The following is a 27,043-nucleotide window of genomic DNA, read 5'->3' on the forward strand; positions in this document are numbered from 1 at the left end:
TTTCTCTAGAGTTTTTATTTAAAGTGGGCAAAGAAAATATGTCAAAGAAACTGTCATTTCCCAGAAAAGTCATTTCCCAGAAGAGTCCATGACTTCTACATGGATTCTACCAACTGAAATATCTGCTTAATAGTGACGATGGTGCTATTAGCAGGTGGATGAGCCAGTTCCCAAGGTACACATCTCCAGCAAAGCAAATTAAAATTAAACCTAATGGTACTTCTGGCTGAGGCTCCAGAAGTCCCCAGGAGGGAGGCTGTTTGGGTGGAGGGGGCCTTGGCTTCACAGAATGGTGGCTTATGGACGCTTTTAAGACACTAAAGAAACCCACATGGTAAAAGGCTGGGTGCGGTGGCTCATGCCTGTAATCCCAGCACTTTGAGAGGCCGAGGCGGGCGGATCACGAAGTCAGGAGTTCGAGACCAGCCTGGCCAACATGGTGAAACCCCGTCTCTACTAAAAATACAAAAATTAGCTGGGCATGGTGGCATGCACCTGTAATCCCAGCTACTCGGGAGGCTGAGGCAGGAGAATCACTTGAACTTGGGAGACACAGGTGCAGTGAGCCAAGATCGCACCATTGTACTCCAGCCTGGGCAATGGAGTGAGACACCATCCCAAAAAAAAAGAAAGAAAGAAAAAAGAGAGAGAGGAAGGAGGGAAGGAAGGAAGGAAGGAAAGAAGGAAGGAAAGAAAGAAACGAAACCCACATGGTAGCACTAAGCCTAGGCGAGGACCCATCACCTTTAGGCTTAATGGAGTCTTGGCCTCCACAGCACCAGCAGAGGGCCTAGAGGTGAGACAGAAATGGCCGGCCAAAAATACCCTTCACCCTGTTTACAACAGCCCAACTTCCCTTGCAATCCTCAATTGAGAGCAGCAAAACCACCTCTTCAAGCAATGCTTTCCTTCAGTTTATTGTTCTTCTTAATAACCAAGTAATCTGGAGCCAAGTCATTCCTCAGCCTTCCTCCTCCCCGCATCAAACTCAAGCTTCCTCCCACACCCCTCTCTTCAACTAAGATGCACAGCCTGTTCCCATCCCTCCTCTGTCCCTCTCTTCGTCACTGGCCTGTCCCCACCCACCCTGATGTTCTTTTCTCCCTGCCACCCACTCCCCACCCCTTATTACTCTGAGCCCCAGGCCTTGAGATTTTGCTTCCCGGACTGTAAATCTGGTCGGTGCTGAGAAGAGCAAACAAAGGAGCAACTGTGGGAACTGACAGCTCAAGGACTCTGGCATCAGGCTAGGCCCTTGGCTGCCTTTCTCAGGAGGTGCTGTCAGGGCTGGTCTTCCCGCCAGCCACCACATACATCTTAAAATGACAGAGGGTGTGAGTGACCCTAAGACGGTTCAGCAGGCACTGGAGGAAGGAGGCCTTTTCCAAGAAATGAAATGTGACAGAAATGAAAGCCCATGGACCGCAGACTTGGCAACATTTGACATAAAATGTTATTGCTAAAATCCCTATAATTACCTCCCAAAATGGAACAGAATTGAAAAAAGAAGTAAGAAAGAGAGAAGAAGCGAGGGAGGGAGGGAGGGAAAGAAGGAAAGGGAGAAGGGAAGGAGGGAAGGAAGGCAGGGAGGAAAAGGAAGGAAGGGGTTGGAAAGGAAGAAGGGAGGGAGGAGAAGAACGGAAGGAGGGGGAGAGGGAGGAAGTGAGGGAGGGAGGGGAAGGAAGAAGGGAAGGAAGGTTTACAGGTCTACAATTCTAGCTGTGCGTAGAAAGTGTAGTTATGAAATGACTACTCCAAACAAGCATGAACTTGGGGCTCAATTCCAGGCTCATTTTAAAATCCCAGTTTCAGGGAACAGGACTCAGGTGGGAGCCACCCCTAAAAGCCTTCCACAGAGAGAGTGTGGTTGAGCGCGTAGGCATCGCTATCCTCTTCCTCCAAAAGCAGCTTGTCGATGGTCAATGAGCTGGCGGCTCTCCTGGGGTCTTCCATGTCCTGAAGGACTGGCTCTGGGATAGAGATGGGGAGCTGGACAAACTGGGGCCCAGGTATGGCTGGGGCCGGAGGCTGGTACTGCAGGGTGGAGGTGGGTAGTGTGGAAAGGGGCTGAGGCCACGGGAAATAGGTGAGGGGTGCCTGGTGCTCTGGGCCCTCCAGCGGGGGCCCCACTGCGGGCGTGGCGGAGCTTCTTGTCTGTGACAGGAAAACACGGGACAGAGGGTTAGCAGCCCTGGGAGACCCATCCACCCATCCTTGCTCTTAAAGGGGTCTCCATCTCCCCCTTCAACTCTGCCCTTTCCTGGTTTCTCACTTCATGGGGCTCCACCTCCTCCTGCTCAAAGTCTCCCCCAAGGGAGAAGCCAGGCTGACTTCAAACGCAGCCCCAACCCTGACCCTTCCTAGCTGTATGTCTTTGCTCAGGCCACTTCCTGCTCAGAAGGCTCATTTTTCTCATCTACGAAATAGAACACAAATAGTAATGAACTCATTGGGTAAAGCCAATTAGAGAGGATTTTCCAGGTTTCACTGAATACAAAATTCATTTCTATTTCAAAGATCTTAAAACATGAAAAATATATGCATCTTAAAATCTGTGAAAATACATGTTAAACCATAGCCTGGCAGCTGTATCTGGAAGGTGGCCACTGTCCTGCCCAGACACAAAGACACAAAGACAGTCCGGGCTCCACACAACAGCTTTGGAGGTCCCCTTGGGCCAACAGAGCTCCATCACCTCCCACCCCTCTAGTGGTGGCCAGTATGGGGAGGTCCGGCCATTCCCAGATTGGGGAAGCACTGCTTTGTCAGCAAACTTGGCCTTCCTTCCTGCTGCTGCCTGGTGCCTTCCACATCCTCATCCTCCTCTGTCTCTGAGTTGATCTCCATGGCCATCCCACTTATGGGCACCCCCCATGACCCTCCAAGTGTTAGAGTCCTTCTCCTGAATGCCCTACGAGTCATACCTCTCACCTGCATGGCGACTGCGCTCACAAACCTCAGATCAGGCCTGCAACAGAGGCGGGACCTGGATTCTTACTTTTCTTTCACACTTGAGGAAAACAGATAGAAGAGGATGCTCTCTGCATGGATTCATGAGAAAGAGGCCAAAATCTCCCCCTACCATCCCTGTCTCCCCTGTCATATATCCCTCCTACTGTCACTGTGTCTTGACAGCAAACTGTTAGAATCATTTAGGGTAGGGCTTTTCTCAACCTCCTGGGGATCTTGTTAGAACGCAGCTTCTAGCACAGGAAGTCTGGAGTGGGGCCTGGGATTTTGCATGTCTAATCAGATCTCAGGGGACTCCAGTGTGGCCAGTCCAGGGACCAGAGTTTGAGTAGCAAGGCTTTAGGGTGTTTTTGCATAGAATGATACAGCTGGGAATGGTCTCAGAGGCCTTCCAGCCTCCTGAAATCCGGGCTGAGGTGTACACCCCACCACGGCATAAACACTTCCTCTCCTTTGACTTAAGCCAGCGGTCCCCATCACAGTGTCCTGAAACCAGACAGAATCCGGGAAAGCCGCATGATTCCCAGCTTTTCAAAAATCCAGATGGAAATTCTACATTTCCCAGTCATAAACCTGTAACTGTAGGTTTCTTTGCTCGGGAATACAATTACATCCACTCAGCACCACAGCAGGTCTTATCTCTGCTGATCAGGAGTGTGGACTTACAGCTCTAGCCAGCTTTGATGACTTAATTTACAAAATGGCAAAACAAATAAATTAATTCTTAATGAATACTGTTTGTTTGATATACAGAACCTTTCAAAGCAGAAGGTGGGAATGATGAAAGGGGATAAATAACAAAAGGAATCCTTGGTAATGAAATGGCTGGGAGCCATGAGTCCTCCACCCACCACCCACACCCCAGGCCCCTGACATGGAAATGAGTTGCCTGGGAGAGGTGTTGGATTAACTCCTTCTTATCTATCATCATCCAGGCTCCAAAATTGGTTTGCTGGGTAGCCAGGTGGACCTGGGAGGGAAGGGCTCCTGCGGGCCTTTCATAGGAGGTGCTTGGAGGCAGGGGCAGGTGCATCAGGATGACACTGGACCCTGGAGGGAAATGGAAGAGACAAGGTGGACCAAAGCAAGCACCACCATCGAAGGTGGGCTCTGGGACTGCTCGAGGCCCAGCTCTACTTCCCACGGTTTCCCTGGACTGGAGCTGGATACAGCTGTAACCACAGGTCTTTTTGCCCTTGAATACTTGCAAAATTCCCATTCCTTTAGTGGAACGGGCATCATTAACATAAATCTATTTCCCTTCCTTCCTTCATTCCTGGGGGAAGAGGCTCTTCCTTTCCCATCAGGCCCTTGGTTAATGTTAGCAGATTTTGATATGATGATAACTAACATATATTAGTTGTTTCTGTACACCAGACACTGTGCTAAGCCCTCCACACTCATTATTTCATTTGATCCTGACAACGACCCTTTTCTTGGTATTCCCATTTTACAGATGAGGACACTGAGGCTCAGAGAGTTTTAAGTCACTAAACCCAGAGTCACATAGCTAGTAAGTGAAGCGGCAGGGAGTTGAACAAGGCAATCTGACAGTAGAGACAGAACTTTAAAAAATTACCCCACACGTGGGTCTGACACCATCAAAAATATCACCTGTTGTTCAGCCTAGAAATCTTCTGTTAAACTCCATTATTAAGTGAACAGTCACTCCCCAAGTTATCTGAATAGAAATGAAAGGCTAGTTCCAACACAAGACCCCATGTAGATCTCACCTGGTACCACATTCACTAAAAACTTCAACTCAGAACCAAGACTCACTGCTTGCAGGGAAGCTGGGGAGATTTAGAACAGGGAATCAGAGAAGACCTCCCCAGTCCTGAGGAGCAGAAAGTATGACAAAAGAGGCTGCGAGACATCTTTGTGGAAGGTATTTCAGGAAATGAGAATCAGAGCAGGCCTCCATGGAGGACAAGGCGAGCTTTGATGACCTGATTATCTTGAGAATCAATAGCAAGGAAGATCAGGGTCGGGAAGTCAGCTCTGGTTATGAAAGGGTGCACTCAGCACGGGCGGGTGCAGTCCTGCCTTTGTGTGACATACCGTGACATTGGTGATGAGTGGCGGAGAGGCATAGGTCAACACTGAGGAGGGCCCCACCACCGTGTAGCTGGGGCACACGGGCTGCACATACATGTCAGCTGAGTAGGGGCAGCTGACAGCTTCATGGGGCACATACTCGGTGTAAGGTGTCCATGGGGCCAGGGGCTGGAGGGTGGCCGGGGTGGGCTGGGAGAGCCAGCCGGCACACAGGGCACCCTCCTCTGTCACTGCAGACACAGAGCCTTCCATGTCCAGGCAGGAAGAACCTGTGGGAAGAAGGAAATTACAGAACTTCAGATGCCACCCAGATGAGAGGCCTGGGGGCCACCAGGGCTACGGGGCACTCTTACCCACTGTGGTGTAGGTCGCCAGGGGCTGATGGGGCAGCACCACCTAGAGGGGAGAGGAGAAGACCAGGGTCAGTGTTTAGCCATCATCAACTGGCCCTGTGCAGGGAACTTGCCCAGAGGGCCTCAGGGCAGGAGAATAGAAGGTAGGAATCTCTCTGGTTAGAACAAAACATCCCACCCGGTATCCCAACCATCACCACCTACACTTGAGAGATTTGCGTCTCTATTTAGCGGGAAGTCTGTGTGCTCAGGGAGCTGGTGTCTTCTTCTTCTCAGGGGGAGCCCCCAACTCACACCAGGGTATGCAAGCCATTCGCTCACTCACGCCTTGACAGGAGCTGTGTTCGGCGAGCCAACTGAGCCAGCCCTGATCCCTCATCCCAGTTGCTCCACCCTAGCTCTATCCCTGGCAGCCTCCACCATGCGACCTGCACTCCTTCCTGCCTGATCCTCTTGGTCACCTCCCAAGCCATCTGCCTGCACACACACACATTCCCACACAAACACAAACACACACACTCTCACACACATACACACTCTCTCACACACACTCTCACACTCACACTCTCACACACACTCACACACACACACACTGTCACACACATACACATTCTCTCTCACACTATCACACTGTCACACACTATCACACACACAAACACATACACACACTCACATGCATACACTCACACACACTCACACACACTCCCTCACACACACATACACTCTCACACTATCTCTGACACACACATTCTCTCTCACACACACACTCACACTCTCACACACACAAACTCTCACCGCCGTAGGTGCAGGTGCTGCCCCGCTGCTGGCGTGGCCTCGCTTCCTCCTCAGCAGTTCCTTCACTGGCTCCTTCACACGGACGCCCTGGTATGGCCGGGCTGGGGCTGGGGCTTGCTCCGGAGCTGTGGCTGTGAAAAGCAATGTCCCTGGAGCCCATGGTCCTTCTCAGACGAGCCCCTACCCCACAGTGCTCATTTCCTCATGGATCTGCCTGCTCCCCTAAGTCGTGCTTGAACATGGAGAACCATGTGACACTTCCTAGAATGCTTCTCCAGTATTGTCACTCCTCCTACTCCCAAACCTTCCGTGGGTCACCTGCACCCAGACAACGAAGTCCCAGCTCCTTATCCTAGAATTAGACAGTCTTCGGAATGAGATCCGAACCCATTTTTCTCACCACTTTGCACACTCTCTACTACACAAACCCTGACTCCAACCAGAAGGTCTGTCTGTGTTCTCTGCGTGTTCCTGCGTGTCTCACCTCCTCATCTGTGGTTGAGGTTTTCCATGGTCAGAATTCCCTCTCACTTCTTCCAACCTCTTGATTCTTGCTGATGCAAGACAAATGCAACCCTCCTGCCTGACCCCTGCAGCCTGAGGAATTTCCACATTCTACAGCCTCTCAAACATTTCCAGATCTGATTAGTACTCATCAAATAGGTGGCAGTAGAGGACAGCTGTAAGAGCAGGGACTCTGAGCCAGATCGCACAGGCCTCAAATCCTGCCCCTGCCACCACCTCGCTGTGTGATCCTGGGCAAGTGACTAAACCTCTCTGTGCCTCTTAATCTTCAGTTTCTTTATCAAAGGAATATTGAGAGAAGTCACTTGATGTGGGAAATTGGTAGAACACTATATGCCTCAAATAAACTCAGGTACAGGGTAGGCATTCAAAAAAAATCAGTCTGTTATGTAATAGTTATTCTTTTTGATGGAAGTGTCTTATACCCACAACTAGATTATAAATGTCTCAAGGTAAGTTATTGTACCTTATTTCTCTATATCTTCCCAGTGGCATGCCCATCCGTTTTAAGCTCAGTTGATACTTATTGATTAATCGATTGGGTGATTCTTTAAGACATGCTGCCATTTGTCTTCCCTTCACCTCTCCGACACCTTTAGGATGGAGGCAAGTAGCTCCCAGGTTCTCAGTGACTTTCAGGGCATGGGACAATTGCCCAAGGGTGATCCATGTGCCCTGGGGACAGACAGCGTCCACCTGCTGCTGAGGGAAGGTTTCCTTCCCCTCTTGCCATCAAAGCCAGGAAACCAAAGCATTGACCCAAATAAGAGCCAGTGCATAGGGCCCTTCCTGGCCTGGGAGAGCAATTGAAAAGCAGCCGCGGCTGGGAAGCGACAAGCTGCCCACCTAGTCAGCCTGTGGCCTAGGGGCCCTGGGCTCTCAGAGAGCAGGCCTGGGTCAGCCAAGAAACACTAGCCCTTAGGACTCCCATAGGGAGCCCATTATTATCCACTGATAAGGGCCCCAGGGACCTGGGCTCTGAATCAAAGTCCGGGAAGCCTAGGTATCTGTTAAACCCGGATCTGCAGCGCTGCCCTGGTTGAACTTTGCTCAGTAAATACCCAGCTGATAAGGTCCCATGCCTGACTCGGCACCAGACCTCCCTCCAGGCTCCAGCCACAAACAAGGCCTGGCCTTGAAGCCCAGAAGGCAGAGAGAAGCTTGGGCAGAGGCAACAGGAAGTGGGAAGTGAGCCCCAGGGGCAGATTTTGGGGGTCAGGGATCCCAGTATCTCAGGTGGACTTCAGACCCATCCTCCAAGGTCCCTCAGCTGGCCAGGTAGCAAATCAACCAGGAAATGATGCAATATACAGGTACAGGTCCTGCTCCAGGAGAGTCTGATTCTAGGGGGCTGATATAGGCCTAGGAATCTGCATGTATAAAAATCTCTCGTGGGAGGCTGAGGTGAGTAGATCACAAGGTCAGGAGATTAAGACCATCCTGACCAACATGGTGAAAGCCCATCTCTACTGAAATACAAAAAATTAGCCAGATGTGGTGGCAGGCGCCTGTAATCCCAGTTATTTGAGAGGCTGACTCAGGAGAATGGCTTGAACCTGGGAGGTGGAGGTTGCAGTGAGCTGAGATGACACCATTGCACTCCAGCCTGGCAACAGAGAGAGACTCTGTCTCAAAAAAAAATCTGTCTGGTAATTCTGAAAATATACTGGGATTACAACTGCTGATAATCCATTCCTAATTTAACCAAAGAATCTCCTGATAACATCCCAACAGGAGATTCATTATCCTTATTTTAACTTCCCCTGTCTGAACAAGAGATCTCTACTGCTATTCATTCATTCTTTCAAATATTTCTAGTGCCTAGGAGTACAGCGCTGCGCAGGACCCATGCAGCCCCCGTCCATATGGATCTTGCAGTATAATGGGGAAGACAAGCAACAAACGTTACCAGCAGATGAATGCGTCACAACTTGTGAAATTCAGGCTGCTATAGGAGTGTCTAGCAGAGGAATCAGCCTGGTTCTGTGCCCTGGGGCCACCTGTGCACCTCCACCTTTGCTCTGAACACCAATGACAGTAAACCTGAGAACCACACATACCTGTATTCAAATCTGGGCTGTCACTTACTGGTGGAAAGTTCTTAGATTTATTTAATGTCTCTGGGCTTCAATTTCCTCATTTGTAAAATGGGAATAATAATTCTTCTTTCACACAGTGGTTGTGAGGATTAACCAAAATAATACATGGGGAGCTCCAAAGTCCATGTCTGGCATAGGGTAGATGCTCAATACATGTGGTTTTAATTATCTTCCCTCTGGCCATTTCCACCTTCCTTTCAGGGGATATTATCATGTCAGACAGCTCTTCCTCCTACTGAGGCTAACTTATGTTAACACGTGCCGTATTTCCCATTACCTTCTAATGAAACTCACATTTCTTAATCCATTTACAGCTGTCTCATCTATAAAATGAGGATCATAATGGTATGTATGTTGTAGGGTAATTTAAGATTTGCATGTGAAGTGCTTGAAATAGTTTGGCACAGAGCATTTAATACATGTGAGCTCCTATTATCATGAGTATTAATAGTAATATTCCTTTCTGACATCTGAGGAGAGATACCAGGTGTCCGCCCTAGGTCTGAAGGGACTTCTCATTCCTTCAGCTATTTCTAAATGAGATGGTTTTAGTCCCCCCACCTTCCTTCTGGGTGAGTCACTCTTGCACAAGTTCCATTTGCCACTTTCCCTACTGCAGGTGGTGCCCAGCGATGACCACAGGCCCTAGGTACAATCTGACGTGTCAGCGAACAGGGCACCTGCCCTGACACAATCTACTCACTCTTTCTCAGGGTCACCCCATGGCGACGTCAGCATTTTTGGTTTTAATCTTTATGAGTACATAGTCAGTGTATATACTTATGGGGTACACGAGATATTTGGATACGGGCGTGCAATGCATACTCATCGCATTAGGGTAAATAAAGCACCCATCCCCTCAAGCATTTCTCAGTTCTTTGTGTTATAAACAATTTAATTATACTTTTAGTTATTTTTAAGTGTACCATAAATTATTGTTGACTATAGTCACCCTGTTGTGCTATCAAATACTGGATCATATTCATTCTATCTAACTATATTTTTGTACCCATAAATCATCCCCACTCCCACTCCCCCTGCTGCCCTTCCCAGCTTCTGGTAGCCATCATTCTACTCTCTATCTCCATGAGTTCAGTTGTGTGAATTTTTAGTTCCCACATACAAGTGAGAGCATGAGAATTGTGTCTTTCTGTGCCTGGCTTATTCCCTTCACATAACGTCCTCCAGTTCCATCCATGCTGTTGCACACATCAGTTCTGTTCACAAACATATCCTGCAGTTCACACTTGTCTTCAATTGGGTTCCCAGCTATTCCTTAGGCGTAAAGTACAGTCTGAGGCATTGTGTACTCAAGAGAAATTTGGGAAATGGGGTTACTTAGGGGTCTGAGCACTGTGGTCACACTCTTAATTCAGCTGAGGGACAAGAAGGGCTCAATCCCATATACACATAGCTCAGACCATCTCAGAGACAGGTGTATGGCTCAGCCCCCTCTTGTTTGCATGTACACCTCTGAGGAAGGGCTCAGAGGCCTCCTGGTCCCAGTCCCTCCCAGGAAGTGGACACACCACACACTTGGCTGGAAAGGGACCAGCTGGGCACTTCCAGGATCTTGTCAAGAAAGGGCTTCCCACCTCCTACTGTTTCTAAGTCAATGAACAAAGAGCGCTTGGTGGAGGTGTTGTGGACAGAGAGTATCACCCTCTAATGTCTGGACTTCCTTGGAACTCAGTGTCAACAGGTGTGCCCTGCCGCAACAGACCATATGTGGAGCAATCTCTAAGTCCCCACCTCTTCCTATTGCCGTTGCAGGACTCCCACAGCTCCCAAGGGTCTCCTGACTGCCCGGCACGTGTCCACAGCCAGTTGCCAAGGAATCCTGTAACTGACTCCAACTGAGCAGGTAAGAGGGAGGGTGCTTCTCATAGTGACTTTGCAGTGCTCATGAAATATCAGAATCTGAAGCCTCAAGACAATTCCAAAGGAGCCCAACGGCCAAGTGTTTTTACAAGTTGAAACTTGCAGTCGGTACCTTTCACACCAACCTATGTGCAGCAACAATAAACATTTTTAATTCCACAGTAAACACTGAGCTCTCTACTGCCACCAGCATGAGAACTGAGCCCACAAATACAAATTTGGGAGAGGAAAAAAGTTTGTCTAAAATCACGATTGCCTCACCTTGGGGCTCCCGGATCCCTGAATTAACTTCAAAACAACTAAACTGGAATATGTAAAAGAAATATTTTAACTTTTTAAATAATTTCTTAAAATCATAATAAAAAATCCAAAGAAAATAAACCAGGAGATTGAAATAATAAGATATCAGCAGAGAAGACAGAAGCCCGATTTCCCACAGTAGAGTTCTCCAGAGATTTTAATAAGCTCCCAATTAACTTGTAGCTCCAAGTAGTTCACCCTCAAAGCCTGAAGCTTTCTCACCATTAATCCCGTGGTCTGAGGGCCTTTTAAGTCTCCCGTGGGTATCCAAGAGTCCATAACGGAGGAAAATCTTTCCACCTTAGCATGAGCCTCTCGGCCCTGATTGGAAATCTCCTTTTTCGGGCTGAGAAGTTCACCATATTGCCTTTCTATATCACTGGAAGTCAAGCCAATGGAGTTTGAGGGGGGAAAAAATCATTTACAGAAAAACCATTAATTTGGCCCCTATAAGGGCTTCCCTTTTCCAAAATGAGCAATGAAACAAAATCTGTAGGTACAAAAAGTCAGCAGAGACTATTTCAGTTCCCCCTGCCACACACCCAGACATGCTCCACATCACAAAAATAAGAGTCCTGCAGCTGCGGTTCCGCTGGAGAGTGCAGAGCATGAAAACTCAAGCAAACTGGTCACCTCAGTCAGCACCCTGGCTGCATGTGGACGTTTGTGCCTGCTTTGCACCAAGCTAGGAACATATGGAATGTACTGATTTAAATAAATATGGTGCTCCATTTCCTTGATGAAAGTATAATAAAATATCACCCAGGAAATATGCAAAATTGTCAGCACTTGTTTATTTAATGACACCTTGCAAACCACATTCACACCACAGTGCAGGAGCTACTCATCTAAGGAGCTAAGTCCCTCCTGATGGCTCTGAGCTAAGCAAACACCTAGGGCCTGGTCAATGGTAACTTCTCTTCTGGGCAACTTTAAGAAAGCCCATGTCAGAAGCCATTCATTTCCTAAAACAACCTCCAAGGCACCCTTGAGAGAAGGCCCTTCTCCCAGCCATTGTCCTCTTGTGACGTCCCATGAACTGCCAAGGCCAGGCACCAGGGTGGACAACAGTTAAGAGAGTTGCTCTACTGGCGAGGTGGGCTGCAGGATAAGCATGCATTTCCGTCCCACCATCTCACCTACTGAGAGTACTCTCCATTCACAACTGACTGGTTGAACCTCAAATCAGCAAGGCAGCACCACAGTGAGGGATGGAGCAGAGGAGAGGAATGTATCCTTCCTTATTAGATCAAGGCTTGAATCTGGAATTGCCCATCTGATCTAGGATAGCAATAACATGGGAATAATCTGTAGTTAGGCAGCTGGAGGAGGCAGATGGATATCCAGTTGTTTGTTCCTTGATTTAAGCAATAACTTTTCCTGAGACCATCATGTAAGGACCACTTTCTTGGAGGATGGACTCTTCAGACCCCAGCATTAGTTTTGTATTTGGGGTCAGACCCAACTGCCCAAGTTCCAAGGCTCATGGTGGCCTGGGGTGCAGCCTATGTGAGTGAGAGTAGCCCTAACAGTGGATTCATGAGAGACATCACAGCCGGTCAAGAGGAGCTTTCTGGATAATGCTCAGCTTTGCTAACCAATGGCCCTCATGATGCAAGGGATTCCTTTATGAAGGACATTGGAGAAAGGGAGTGGTTGTTAGTATCAAGCCTGAGAAAGAAGTCACTTGGTCAATTTTTTAGGAACTTACCTAAAAAACAGGTAAACCTTGTAGCCACACCAGGCCATTTTGAAAGATAAAAGCCCCTAGCCCAGAAGGACATGTGACACACTGTTAATAGTGACATGCTATTGATCACTCTGAGTAAACACTGGAAATATCTTCTGCTGTTGAATCTTCAGGGAAAAGAAAACCCCACTGAGAAGAAATACAATTTTCTGTTTATTTGTAGCAAAACTAATTGAACAATAGGAATTCAATTAGCCTGAACAAACTTGCCCTGGCTTCTAACTGAAAATCAAGTCACAATAGTTGCTGTCACCTTTCACTTTTGTATAAAGAATTCTTTACATTTTCATAGAAGAATTAGCTGGGTGCGGTGGCAGGAGCCTGTAATCTCAGCTACTCAGGAGGCTGAGGCAGGAGAATCACTTGAACCCAGGAGGCAGAGGTTGCAGTGAGCCAAGATCGCACCATTGCACTCCAGCCTGGGCGACAGGAACGAAACTCCATCTCAAAAAAAAAAAAAGAATTGTTTACATTTTCATGTAAAGAATTTTGTTTGTGCTTGTGGCCCAAAGACTTCTAGAGAACATTAACTCCAGTTGGCTAAAGGATTATTCACATCTTTAACTGAAACACTAATGTGGGTGCTTTTCTTACAGTGACGGTCTGAGTCAAAGTTTTCAAATTTGTTCTTTCCATTCATGGACAATGGCTGATTTTTTTCCAAACAGGAAGAAAGAAGTTGGGTTTTGGCCAAAGGTTGGACTTGACACACTACAGAAAGGCTTTCCCACTCGTTTACACTATATTTTAGTTGATCTTTGTTGTTGTTGTTTAATGTAGGCCAACAAAGAAATCCCATATGCATGTAAACGCAGACTTTCCATTCACTAACATTTGAACTGAGAAGACCCTGTAGCCAGGAATTATAAACACGTCACTCATATATCCTGCAATCTGGATGATACCCAGGACAGAGGAGAAAAAGACAGCAGGGGGAGAAAGGTGACTTTAAAGGTGATTGGAAGACATGAGAGAAAGAGGAACCATGATTGAAGTACAATTTGATGTTGCCTGCAAGGCTGCTGGACAGCCGAAGAATAAGTTGTAATATCTTGCATGGTAGGCTGGGATGTCTCTATCAGATCACAAAGATGGTGGCTGACCTCATGTTCTCTGGTCTGGGTGGAGAAGATAAAGGGACAGTGACATGTGCCCTCCCTGTGTCCCCATTCTAAAAGACTATTCCTTCACATCAGCCCTGAAGATCTCACTCATCAACCATAGGCAGGTCCCCTGAGAAAGGCTGAACCAGGGGCCACGGTCACTGAGAATTTCCCCAGACCTAGGCAAGCCACCAGGACCTAGAAAGAACAGTCCTGACAACGGGACCCAGGGGACACTCTTAAGGTATGTTGGAGGTGACAGCAGAGGGTTTTTCAGTCTTAGAGCCACAGAGCCCCAGGCCAAAGTGGTCTAGGGGCCGAGTGATTCCTACTTAACGGAGGTCATAGCCAACAGGAAATGGACCCCCAGGGCGGTCACAGGGATCCCTCTAGGTTGTATTAGGCTGAAGTCAAGAGCCCACTGACCCACAGAAGACCACCCTTCTCCACCAAGCTCAGACCTGAGCATTTACACCCTAAGGCCTCAGGATTACTTGGATTGTCCCTAAACTTCTGGGTGTCCTGCCCCACAACCACAGGTAGGGGCAGCCAAAGGCCTCAAGTGCGAGAGGTTTCCGCGTGGCAGCGGCCCTCTAACCCTTCCCTCACAGGCAAGACTCCCAGGGATCCTTTCCCCTGCTCTCTCCACACCTTCCACACCACACCTCCCTTCCTCTGAGCCTCCTGCAGATCAGGTCAAGCACAGAAGGCTGTTCGTACCCATTCTCTGCTCCCAGGGACTCAGGTCTGTTGAACGAATGGGTGGCAAAGGTCCATGTGTTTCCTGGTCACATTCTTAACTCTCGGGAGCTCTGAAATCACCACACTCCTATTTGCATGATGTTCCATAGAGATTTTGACACTAATGATTGCAGATGGAGCCTCACTACAACATATTCCTCTTCCCCTCCCTTCCTTTACCGAGAAGGAAAGTGATGCTCAGAGATGTTCAGTGACTTGCCAAAAGACTACACTTCTAAGTAACAGTGTGCTCAACTAAGCCCAGGACCTGTGATTCCAAGTACAGTCCACTTCTGCCTCACTGCCTGCCTTGTCCCTGCCCGGGCAAGTCCCATTTATTTCTCTGAGCGACACTGCAGGTTAATCATCAAATGATTCCTGGCCCCGTCCTAACCCTCCTTGCTCCAGTTAAAGTCTGGGCTTGGACTACCCTGATCCAGTCTCCCTCAATTGCCAATTTCCCCAAGAAATGGTGTTGCCTAGCCGAGAGAGGAGAGATCAGTCCACGAGAACCTTGTCAACAGCCTTCTCACATGAGGAGTGACGAGAACTGAGAGACCCAAACAATTCCCCACAAGGTTTTATTTTTGGTATTTTTCGACTGAAATGACAGCGGACAGGTCCACCTGAGAAAGCAGCTGCGTCTGCCTGCCTTTTACAGAAACTGGGGTCACTGGAGCAGAAAGGGTTCCCATCTCAGATACACTGTGTCCCAGGGTAGGGGACAAGACCAAGAGACCCCTGGCAGAGCATTCATTGAACAAGTACTTGCTGAGCAGAACAGATGAGGTTCTTGCCCTCTTGGAGCTTACGGTCTAGTCTAGTGGGGTACACAGACTTTAATCAAATAATTGCACAAACAAATTTAGAATTACAAACTGTGACAGAGCTGCATCTGCCTCAGAACTGAAGTAGTTCTGGCTTGTTTGGATGGTTTCCACCTACACCTGGTTTAGTAAGGCTTGAACAAGCAGCAAACTGGGGCCCCAAGTCTGTAGAGACTGTATAGAGGGGAGTACAAGAGATATGACTGTTCTGTCTCCAATGCAGAGGGGCTGGTCTGGGGCCAGAGACTCAGGCCTCACCATGAGCAGACCCTTGCTCCAGACACTCTAAGTGGCAGGTGCTGAGTGAATCCTAAGGGTGTGTCACTAGCTGGTCCTATCCTATCTTGGCTGATCGGCCCACCAAGAGAAGAGGAGTCCAGGGAACTCAGATTCTAAGATGGAAATCAGCAGGTTTCAGAGCTTCCATACTGAGTCTTGAGCGTGACTTGCTAAGATTCAAATCTGCAGAGGCTTTTGTGCCAGGCTAGAGCTACCCTTGATGAAGTCATAACCTGCCTCCATCTAAGCGAGGGCCCTCTTCAACTGGGAGGGGAAGAAAGACCCAGTGCAACACTAAAATCCTTGTCATTGAGAAGCAGTGTGGTATAGTTTGGGACTAGACCTAGTTTAGAAAGCCTGTTATGTTGCTTATCACCTGTGTGACTCTTGGCAAATCACTTAACCAGTGTGTGCCTCAGTTTCCCCATCTGCAAAATAATATCCATCTCAAAGGGTTATCATGAGAACTGTATGAGATTAACACAATGAAATACCTGGTGCACAATGAGCTCCCAACAAATAGCCCTTTCTCCTTTGATCTCAGCCAACAATCCATGGCCCATCTGTCATCGGAGAAGTAGCCTTGGTACAGTGACCCTAACTTGCCCCCATTCAGCTACATCCTGATACTGAATGTCTCTGTCTTCAGCATACCCAGGGCCTTCTGTTGCCTGCCAGGCCTGTCTCTACCTGCCTTCATTATCCTCCTGGAATTAATCCCTCAGGTACCTGGAATCCCCAGGCAGCCAGATACCCCTACTTAGGAGACAAGGAGGCCAATGATGCTGCAGAGGGGCTGGTCAAAGACCTAGCTTTGGTACAGCAATCCTAGACAGGAGACGCCAAACCCTGGAAATGGCCTTTTATAAAGATACGATGAGCTGAGCAGAAGACTTCTTTCTTCAGAAGTCACCAGAGGATTAGGTTTGCAGCAGATGTGAGTTTTTAAAGGATGACTTTAGAAATGAAAAACCTTGGATATTTTTGAATGGCAGTGATTAGGTTGCAGACAGAGTATGATGGCATTCCCTTGTCCTGACCTCAGATGCAGCCCCTTAAGGAACCTATAAGTATCTCCTAAAGGCCAGGTACACAGCCATGGCTGAGGTTATGTTGTAGATACTCCCTCAAGGGGGCTAGAAACCTAGGAGCACATATGGCATACGGAATAGAAATGTGGCAATGGGCAAGGGAGGGCTCTTCAGTGCCCATAGATGGGAGTTTTATCACCTTGTAGAGCAAAGCAGATTCCTGGATTACATATTTGGCATTGCCTCAAATTTGCTGAGAGTGGGGCATCAGAAGGAGAGAGAAAGGGCCTAAACAGAGCTCCAGACCTACTGTCCCAGACCAGAAGGTGAATGAGGAGAGTCCACCCACCCCAGTGGCCACCCCAATTCTATAGCAAGGCAGTACCATAGTGAGGGATGGAGCAGAGGAAAGGGCTGTCTCTTTCCTTATTAGATCAAGGCTTGAATCTAGAATTGCCCATCTGAGCTAGGATGGGAATAACCTATGGTTAGGCAGCTGGAGGAGGCAGATGGATATCCGACTTTTTGTTCCTTGATTCAAGCAATATCTAATTTTGGCTTTTCAAGACCAAAGAGCTTTTTTGAAAAAACTTAACTTTTCCTGAAACCATCATGTAAGGACCACTTTCTTGGAGAATGGACCCTTCAGACCCCAGCATTAGTTTTGTATTTGGGGTCAAACCCAACTGCCCAAGTTCCAAGGCTCATGGTGGCCTGGGATGTAGCCTACGCAAGTGAGAGTAGCCCTAACAATGGATTCATGAGAGATATCACGGCCGGTCAAGAGGAGCTTTCTGGATAATGCTCAGCTTTGCTAACCAATGGCCCTCATGATGCAAGGGATTCCTTTACGAAAGACATTGGAGAAAGGGAGTGGTTGTTAGTATCAAGCCTGAGAAATAAGTCACTTCATCAGTTTTTTAGGAATTTACCCCCTCCTTATTCACAAGAGACCCACAAAGACTGAACACATAGTCTTCACAGCTTCAAAGCTTGATGAAGACCAATGCAATATGTTTCACAGCCACTCACTGCCACTCTCTGTGACCAGCTAGCAGGGATCTTGCTAAAAAGAGAGGTAGATTGGCCAGGTCAGGTCAGGGGGATCCAGCTGTGATCTGAAGAACCCTGGAATATAGTTATGGTGCCTGCAGGTGCCAACAGAGTGAGAATGGCAGGGAAATGTGGGGGAACATGAGCAATCAGAGCTCTAGATATCCCCCCAAAACTGTGCCATTTTTATTCTTATACTGAAGTTCTACAGTAGATTTGGTTTGAATAAGGGAGTTTGTAACAAAAATGTTATAGACATCCGCCTAAAATCCTTGGATTTTCTTCCCAGTGCTAATATTTTATGTCCTAAGATGCATCTGCACACCCCAGGATCTAAGCAAGAAGTCTGATTACCATCTATTCTTCGGGATCCAAACCCAATGCTGTATGTTCCATGACACCTTCCCTGATTCCATCATCCCCACCTTCTGCTGAAGATAATTTATTTCATTGGTTGGTTTCTCTAGCTGGAAATAATTCCATTATTGGATGGATGCCTAGAGGGATGCATACCTGCATGGGATGATGAATAGATGGTTGATTTTCCTTCTATTCCTTTCCTTCCTGAATTGGTGTGCCTTTCATTCAACATTAAGACTTGCTTCTATTGTCAACTTTCTTGCCTCTCTTCTTTTCTTTCCTTTCTGTCACCTCAGCATTTCCTAGTCCTGGAAAGTTTTAATGATGTCCTGTATGCTTGCTCTCTTCCAGTGAAATGTATGGCTCTTTCCAGTGCATTAAAAAGTAATTCAGTTTAAGACTGGTCAAATCCTTTTTTGTCCCAGCACCTGGTCTGAGAATGATTCTGGTTGATAATCTTTTGGTGACCAGCTCTTCCCAGAAAGTGGTACTAATGAAACTGTTACTAAGAAAAGGAGGCCACACATTGTTGTTTCAGTTTTCAGTATCTATTTCTTGCATATTTCAAGTGTCATTCTGCTCACAACTAGATTACAAACACTCAGTCCAATCTTGTGAATTAAAAAAACAAACACGAGTTTGCCAGTCAATACAAGTCTTGCTGCCACCCTACCTTAGAAGGTCGGTAGGAAAATTGTGACGCGAGTTCCAAGTTTGATCACAGAATGGTCAGATTAATCATCAGAAGTAACCATGATCACTAACCCACCACAGGTTACAAGACTGGAGATGTGTGCCCTGCCATTTCACAAGAAATGCAGAACTCAGAGCACATACAAATTGTAATCTAAAATTAGCCGGCATAACTTTTGTCTTCAGAGGTAGATCGTGACAGAATGGGAAAATAATAATAGCAACTAATATTTATTGAGTGTTTACTTAATGCCAAGCACAGCAGAAAACCCCTACCACAATCCCATAAAGTAAGAGTCACACCCCTGGTGCATGCCTATAAAGAAACAGTGGCAGAAGGAGGAAAAAGGACTTGCCAGTGTCACACAACCAGTAAGGCATAAACCTAGGACTCAAACTCAGATCTGCCTGCCCCAGAAGCTAAGCTTTAACTACTAAAGGCAAAGAAAGAACAGAAGTGTCACTCTCTAACTCAAAGTTAAACCCTACTCTCTATATCTTACTCTCCACACCCCACCTAAACACACACAAATACACACACACAGACACACACACACACACACAAACACAGAGAGAGAGAGAGAGAGATGAAGGAGCAGCCTGACTTTTCCAAAGTCTAGAAAGTTCAGAATGAAGGAAGTGCCACGGAGGCAGAAGCCTTGGCTCCCAGCAAAGGCTGCCTGCCACATCGGGCTCTCTACTAAAACTGCCCAGAAAAGAGTAGGGCTGGGTTATTTGGGGGCAAAATCTAGGTCCTTCTCTGAGCCTTTTATTATAGCTAAAATGTCTTCAAACTGTCCCCCAGAGGAGGCCCAGCAGGAAGCAGAGACCTTGTTTTCTTCAACAGGTAAGCTGAAGTAAATGTTAAACAAACAAAATGGGTTCTCATGGTATGGACTACCATCTGCAGGCCTCATTTTGCCATTGGTCCCTTATCTGACATGGAAGGCCTGTGCTTTTACCAAGAATGCTTCCTAAGCACTGTGAGAGAGACAGGCAGTGTGGCAGGGAGACAGGACAGCTTAGCAGGCCAACACTTAAGGTCTGTTCACATGAATTTTGCTTTGTAGGAGAGTTACTAACTTAATCTTCATGATTCAGTTTCCTCATCTATAAAATGAACCTTACAACAGAATCTACTTCATGGAGTTTTTATGAGGATTAAATGAGATAATGCACTCAAAGCATAGTGAAGACTGACAGTTGTTACACTCAACATCCACCTTCCCTTCCTTTATAACAGCCCCTGCATTATGGAGGGTGGCAATGTGCCCAGCTAAACAATTATGCTATTCTCCCTTGTAGATAGAAATGGCATCAGATGTCAGCAGAAGTTGTGTGTTGGGGAGGCAGAAGGGGCAGCGATTGGGAGGCATGATCTTTTGCTATTCCCTTTTCTTCTTATTCCTTGTCCGAAGATGTGATGCTCACAGATGTAATGGCTGGAGTTACAATGGCAACTATGAAAAAAATCTTCAGGACAAGAGCCACATGCCAGGGATGGCAGATTAGAAAGAAAAAAGGAGCCTGGGATGATGTTGGCACTGTGAGACTCCATAAGATCCTGAACACCCTACTGTGGACTTCTTTTATGTGAGAGAAAGGACACCACTGTCTTACTTAAATCTATGTTATTTCAGGTCTCTTCACTAGCAATTAAATGTAATCCAAACTGATCCAACAGAACATTTTGTATACTGCATAGCACCAAATAAGTTCTCCATTCCCCAGAGATGTTTATTTATCACTGTTAAAAGGATTGAGCATTCTTCTGCTCTTAGCAATGCCCAAAGGTTTATTAGAAGCCATCCATTTCTACCTCCAGGTCAGCAGTTCTCAGCCTTCCCACCTGGGAGGCATTTGCAGCTCTCCTTCAATGCCCAGGACAATTTAATCAGAAGCTCTAGGTTGAGATCCAGGCGTCTGTGTTTCTTAAATCTCCTCAGAGCATTCCAGTATGTAGCCAAGGTATAAAAACACTGCCCTAAGCAGATAGAAGAATCCCATCTATTAAGTTAAGGACTTCTGATTTCAAACTTTTGTTTATTTTTTGTATAAACACTCAGGAAAACTCAGCAATTAGAGCTGGCAAAGAACCTCAATCAAGTTCAATCTCTAGGAAAATTAGCCAGGAAAAGGCAAGTTCCATTCCAACACTAGAACATTTGAGACCCAAAGTGGTTAGGTGGCTTGCTTAAGGTATCTCATCTAATTATCTGTAGAATGGAAAGTAGAACCCCTGGCTCCTGCCTACAAGTGCTTTGTCCCCAGTATCACACAAGCAGGACAAGAGGGTTTCAGAGAAGGCCTCCCCATCCCAGGTAGGCTCACTTTTGTCAAGCAGTTCTACAAAAATGAGAAAACTAGAGTGTTACTAAGCATTTCATAAAGGTGAGAATTATGTTAATGTTCATAATCAATTAGCCAACTTTGATTTGGTTGGCCCAGAATAAAAAATAGGTGGACATCTTCATTAAGTGGGAAGATAAACTACTTTAGAAAGATGTCAAAGGGGGTAAAAAACACTTTGTAATGGGAAAGTTAAAAGCAAATATTTACAAAACTTCTTTATGAATTAAATGTCCACACATTTAATGAACAGCTGTAGGCAAACTTGATTTTTTTTTTTTTTTGGTTCCTCATGAAAGAACAGAACCTCAAGTGTGAATCGGGAGAGAGCTTTCAAAACTTCTGAGTCAGTAACTTCGGGGACAAATCTGGCATTTTCTTTAGTAAATAAATATAAGGGGCAGGAAGCAAAATATCCATCAAGAACATCATCTGCTCTTTTACCAATTAAATCTGTGTATTTGGTTGATGTTTGTCCTTTATTTCACCTCCAGAAGGTGCATGTAAATTTGTGTCTCTCTTTTGGATTCTACTTGCCCTTAACAGCAAGAACTGCTTAATTGGCCAGGCGTGGTGGTTCACACCTGTAATCCCAGCACTTTGGGAGGCCAAGGCAGGTGGATCACTCGAGGTCAGGAGTTCGAGACCAGCCTGGCCAACATGGTGAAACCCCATCTCCAGTGAAAATGCGAAATTAGCTGAGCGTTGTGGCATGTGCCTGTAATCTCAGCTACACAGGAGGCTGAGGCAGGAGAATCACTTGAATTCGGAGGCAGAGTTTGCAGTGAGCTGATCTTGCACCACTGCACTGCAGCCTGGGCGACAGAGCAAGACTCTATCTCAAAAAAAGAACTGCTGAATCAATGGAATCAACTTGGTAAGAAGTAAAGGTGCTCACTAGGCTTATTAAATAAGCAAAGGTTGTAACATAGAATAGAAATATTAGAGGTTGTCCAGAAACCTAAATTACCTCTCATTGTAAGTTGTGCTTAAATTTATGTAAGAGATAGGCTGCCAAAAATTATATGCATAGTACACATTTTACTTATCTTTAACTGCCTCCCAAACAATATTGGCTCTTTAGTGGAACCCTAGAGTACATCTGAAGAGCAGAGTTCTATGTCGATGAGAATTTTAAGGCCTTAATTTTTCTGTTTGCTAAATCTCTGCTCTGTTCAAGTTGTCTGAAAGCAAAGGCATATCCATGACATAATAATTTGATACGAATTATTTCCTGTTCCAAGGCCAAGTCCACAGGACACCAAGACAATCAGCCAGTCCAAAGAAAACCAGTCAAGCCTGCCTTTCATTAGCATGTAGATTGTTCCCTAATACAAACAACAACAATAAAAAGCAACTGTCCAATTTGTTCACTTTCTAACAAATGGAGTTCAGTTTATTATACACAGTTCTATCACTTTTAAGGAAGAAATTCAATCAAATCAGTTTGGGGCATTGTACAAATTATTTAATGAATTGGCTGCAAGTTTTATTTCCCATTGGTGTTGGCAATGTACAACCCCAGGATACTGAGTATCTTTTTTTTTTTTTTTTTTTTTTGAGACGGAGTCTCGCTCTGTACCCCAGGCTGGAGTGCAGTGGCACAATCTTGGCTCACTGCAAGCTCCACCTCCCAGGTTCATGCCATTCTCCTGCCTCAGCCTCCCGAGTAGCTGGGACTACAGGCACCTGCCACCACACCCGGCTAATTTTTTTGTATTTTTAGTAGAGAAGGGGTTTCACCATGTTAGCCAGGATGGTCTCAATCTCCTGACCTCGTGATCTGCCCGCCTCGGCCTCCCAAAGTGCTGGGATTACAGGCGCCCGCCACCACACCCAGCCTGATACTGAGTATCTTAAGGAAATGAATGCCTGAAGAACCAAGCAAATCATCTCAGACCAGAGGTTGGCAATGTTTTTCTATTATAAGCCAGAGAGAAAATATTTTAGGCTTTGTATGCTGCACAGTGTCTGTTACAACTACTCAACTCTGCAAGAGCAGCCCTAGACAATATTCAAATGATAGACATACCTGTGTTCCAATAAAACTTTATTTACAAATGGAGTGGCAAGCCTGATTTGGCACAGAGGCCATAGTTTGCAGACCCCTATTTTAGACCCTTGGAAAACTTTGCAATATCCTATCATCCAAGAATATCTAGACTATGGCTTTTTAACTATTCTAATCAAAGTGTGGAAAAGGATATACGAATTTAACATAACACTGATCACTCAAGATGGGCCCACAGGAGGTTTCCAGGATGGAAGGTACTAACTCACCCCTACCACTACTTATCAGGCAACTTGCTATCATTTTACCTACATTCTCTACTTTAATTCTCACAAAAACCTTGGGAGGCAGACATTAGAATCCCCACCTCCCAGATGAGGAAATGAATGGAAATTTCCTTCTCGCAAAGAAAGAACTAAGTTGCACAGTCAACTTTCAGATCTGTCTCCCTCCAAGGTTCCTGCTATTTCCACTACACTGTTACTAGCTGGGGAGGGATGGTAATTCTTCACATCTGCACCTGACCAACAGGTCCAAGTCCAGAACCCAGGGAGAGAATCTACAGATGGAATGACTTCTTCATCCAATTGGCCCATCAAGCACATCTCAAATCCATTGGTTGGGGCTTGAAGATTTCTACTTCTCTGTGCCAGCAGTTCTGGGCTTTGTCACGTTATGCTCTAATCTTAACCAAAAGCCAGGGTTCACATTTAGTCCACAAACTAGGGTCATGGGCTAGGTAGGGAGGAGGTAACATTCACAAAGTGAATGTTTTCTTAACCCTTTCCAGAACCCCATAGTACAGTCATTTCAGCTCATGCCTCGAGGGTGTTTTCTGAAAAAAGAAAGTGCCCTTTCAGCACTCTTGGTGTCTGATTTCAAACCCTGCCCTTCCATCGGGTGATTCTAAGTGGGCTGACACGCTGCCCTGTTTTTACTGATTTTCCCACAGGGTTTAGTCACCCAGGTGCCCTCTATACCACATACTTGGGTTCAGGCTAAGGGGGTGGGTCCAGAGCCCAGGGTCTCTCCTACTTTTCCTTTAAAGCTTAAAGGACAATTCAAGATAATTCTGATTTGTGTTCATCTGAACATGTGGAAACATTCACCCCAGTTATTTCATTGATGAGCTTACAATGTGGTCTCCCTTACAATGGAGTTTTGATATCTCTGACTGGTCTCCAGGGTGTGAGCAGGAAGCATGCCCTCCAACATCCCCTTTAAAAAATTTAGGGGACAGGTGCGGTGACTCACACCTGTTTGGGAGGTCAAAGCGGGTGGATCGCTTGAGTCCAGGAGTTCGAGACCAGCCTGGACAACATAGTAAAACACCATCTCTACTAAAAATACAAAAAAAAATAGCTGGGTGTGGTGGCGGGCACCTGTAGTCCCAGCTACTAGGGAGGGTGAGGCGAGAGAATCACTTGAACCCAGGAGGCAGAGGTTGCAGTGAGCCGAGATCCCACCACTGCACTCCAGCCTGGGCAACAGAGCAAGACTCTGTCTCAAAAAAAAAAAAAAAAAAAGTCTGTTCATCTCTTAGAAGGAGTTAGAAATGAAAAAATGTACTACGGAACCAAGAGGGGAGAATATGGCAGATTGTGAATGCAGGGAAGCAACTCATATCTCAGAGGCTGATGCAGACAGAGCAATGAACATGACTTCAGTGGCACCTCACTTACTAAGGATAGATCCTCAGTGTGGATATGATTTGTACCCCCACTTTACATACAAAAAACCTAAGGATTGAGAAAAAGGAAAGTGACTTGCTCATAGAAGGTAGGAGCTGAGGCAAAACTCCTTCCAGGGGCTCACACAAAAATCAAATGATTCAGCCCTAAGTGAAAGGGCACACAGATGCTCAGGAGCCCCCAGTAAAAAGATGAATGCCCACCTGCTCTCATCCACAGAGCACTCACAACAGGGTCAGCTGCCATTGTCCCAGGAAGGATAGGCTGCCGCTGCTCCATCGCCTGTTGGGAAGAGTTGCGTGCCAACAATTCTTGAATATTCCTAGTTATCGTGGAAGTAGTCCATAACTCTCAAACCCAAATTAAAGTTCATTTCTCTTTATTTTTTTAAAAAATTGATCTTTTGATATCAAACAATGGTGGGTCTTCACAATCTGAGAAATTTTGAAATCACTCTTCTGTGTTACTTGTTAATCAGCTTAATTCCAGAGAAATTTACATAAGACATAAAGCAAACAATAAATTGGTGATAAGGTGACAGTGTCACATTTTAATCAAAGAAGTTATATTTTCAGAACTTTAGTGGATCCAATCGAGTATCTTTCCATAAAATAAAACATTCCCTAATATGTCTTCTCCTGTAAATCCAGATTTTCTTATATTAAGCTTGCTTGAGGCACAGTGTACTTAAATTAATTAAAAGGCATTTAAGGAACTAAGAATATTTAAGAGAAAGACAGAGCAATTTTTGGTCATTCTTCTTGCTTGAAGAAGTATAGAACTAAGCCCCAATAAGGTTCAACTCTCAGAGGCTGATGAGTTGACTCTGTTTACCTCGTGAAAAGAATGTTGTAAATAATCTGTATTACTTCAGTTATTAGTAAGGTAAGTCGCTGTTTGGTCCGCATAAAGGAAAATAAAGTTCACAATTGTTCCATCCAACTCCAGGGATAAAAATCAAGGCCAAAGATAAACCCACTGCTCCCTTTGCAGTGGGATAGACAAGCCTTGTCACAGAAGGGGAAAAAGAATGACGAAAGGCAAGACAGTGGAGCGAGTGAGGACACGCTTCACCAAGCCAGGTCTCCACTCCTCCCAGGGTATCCACAGGAGCCAGTCACACCCTGGCAGAAAGCTAAGTCACTCAGCTAGAAACAGGCCCAGGGAATTCAACAGCAGGCTGAAGAGCCACTGCTTATGGAAATAAAGCCCCTCCTGTAAAGAACTGCATGGCTTTTCCCTCCCAACCCCAAACCCATCCTACATCTGGCTTTTGTTGTGTGAATCATAAACTGCCCTTTCTTCACCACAGTGATTCATGCACAGAAGCGGAGGTACCCTGAGCCGTCCCACCTTGGAACACTAGTTCGTTCCCCTCCAGCCTGGAAAATCAGCATCACCTCTGACAGGCTGGTTTCTCCACTAGGCTCCATCCCGCCCACCTCCCCCCTCCCCGCTCCTGGGCTTGGAACCCAGACCCCCTCCACCCGTGGCCCCATCACCTCCACCACCAGCTCCCCAATTCCAGGCCAAGCTGTGATCGCCCTGCCCCGCTGGCACTCGCTTGGGTCTGACAGCCACAGCCAAACCACTTACGTTTTTGCCAGAGCATGGCCTGTGACAGGATGTTGCCTTTTCTCTTTGAAGCCGACAGTTTGGCTTCTTTAATGTGAGACCGGGGTGTGTTTTCCTCCAGTGGAGCCACCGCTTGCGCTGAGGCTGTTTCCTGGGCTTTTTAAAGGCCTGGGTTCCCGCTGCGTGGGCAGCGTCATCACATCCTCCCACCTCAGGTATGGGTGCAACGTTTCTGCAGCCAGGCCGCCCGTCACCCCACTGTGTGCGCCCCAGCGGCCCCGGCCCAGAGTGCTCCACACCCCAAGCCAGCCAGCTGGGACAGAGCAACAGCGCAGCGCGGGCAGCCACGGCCTGCACCGGCCCCGCGGGGACCTGTTGTGTTTGGGTGTGAAGGTGGTGTGGGGCAAGCTGTGGGAACCCCGTGTCAAGCCTTCCCCAGGCCGGTGATGAGCCCAAAAGCTCCTCTGGAAAACGTTGGTCTTTGCACGGCGCCCATGCAGGCTTCCAGGCCACCAGAGCATGGGCAGGACTCAGTCAGCCATGGGCGCCTGCTCACCGGGAAATACGATTCCCAGGGGTCACTGGTTCTCAACTGGGAG

At 46.7% G+C, this 27,043-nt stretch overlaps 1 protein-coding gene across 1 annotated transcript; it reads right to left on the reverse strand.

The window, feature by feature from the left end:
* Positions 1 to 26,825, reverse strand: POU2AF1 (POU class 2 homeobox associating factor 1). The gene is made up of 5 exons (XM_024255367.3): positions 26,466 to 26,825; positions 6,177 to 6,307; positions 5,382 to 5,424; positions 5,032 to 5,297; positions 1 to 2,154 (listed from the first exon to the last, which is right to left on the reverse strand). Exons 1-5 carry the CDS (start codon positions 26,479 to 26,481, stop codon positions 1,840 to 1,842), a joined length of 771 nt encoding a protein of 256 aa, XP_024111135.2. The 5' UTR covers positions 26,482 to 26,825; the 3' UTR covers positions 1 to 1,839.
* Between the last annotated feature and the right edge of the window lie 218 nt (positions 26,826 to 27,043).

This window comes from Pongo abelii, chromosome 9 (assembly GCF_028885655.2).
Source record: "Pongo abelii isolate AG06213 chromosome 9, NHGRI_mPonAbe1-v2.0_pri, whole genome shotgun sequence".
NCBI classification, from domain to species: Eukaryota; Metazoa; Chordata; class Mammalia; order Primates; family Hominidae; genus Pongo; species Pongo abelii.

Bases quoted from the DNA above. Each gene is read 5' to 3' on its own strand.
- POU2AF1 (XM_024255367.3), bottom strand. The intron at 5,425-6,176 runs GTGAGAGTTTGT...TCTCCCCTCTAG, and splicing joins CAGCACCTGCACCTACGGCG to GTGGTGCTGCCCCATCAGCC. The intron at 2,155-5,031 runs GTATGTCACACA...TTCCTGTCACAG, and splicing joins CACTCATCACCAATGTCACG to ACAAGAAGCTCCGCCACGCC.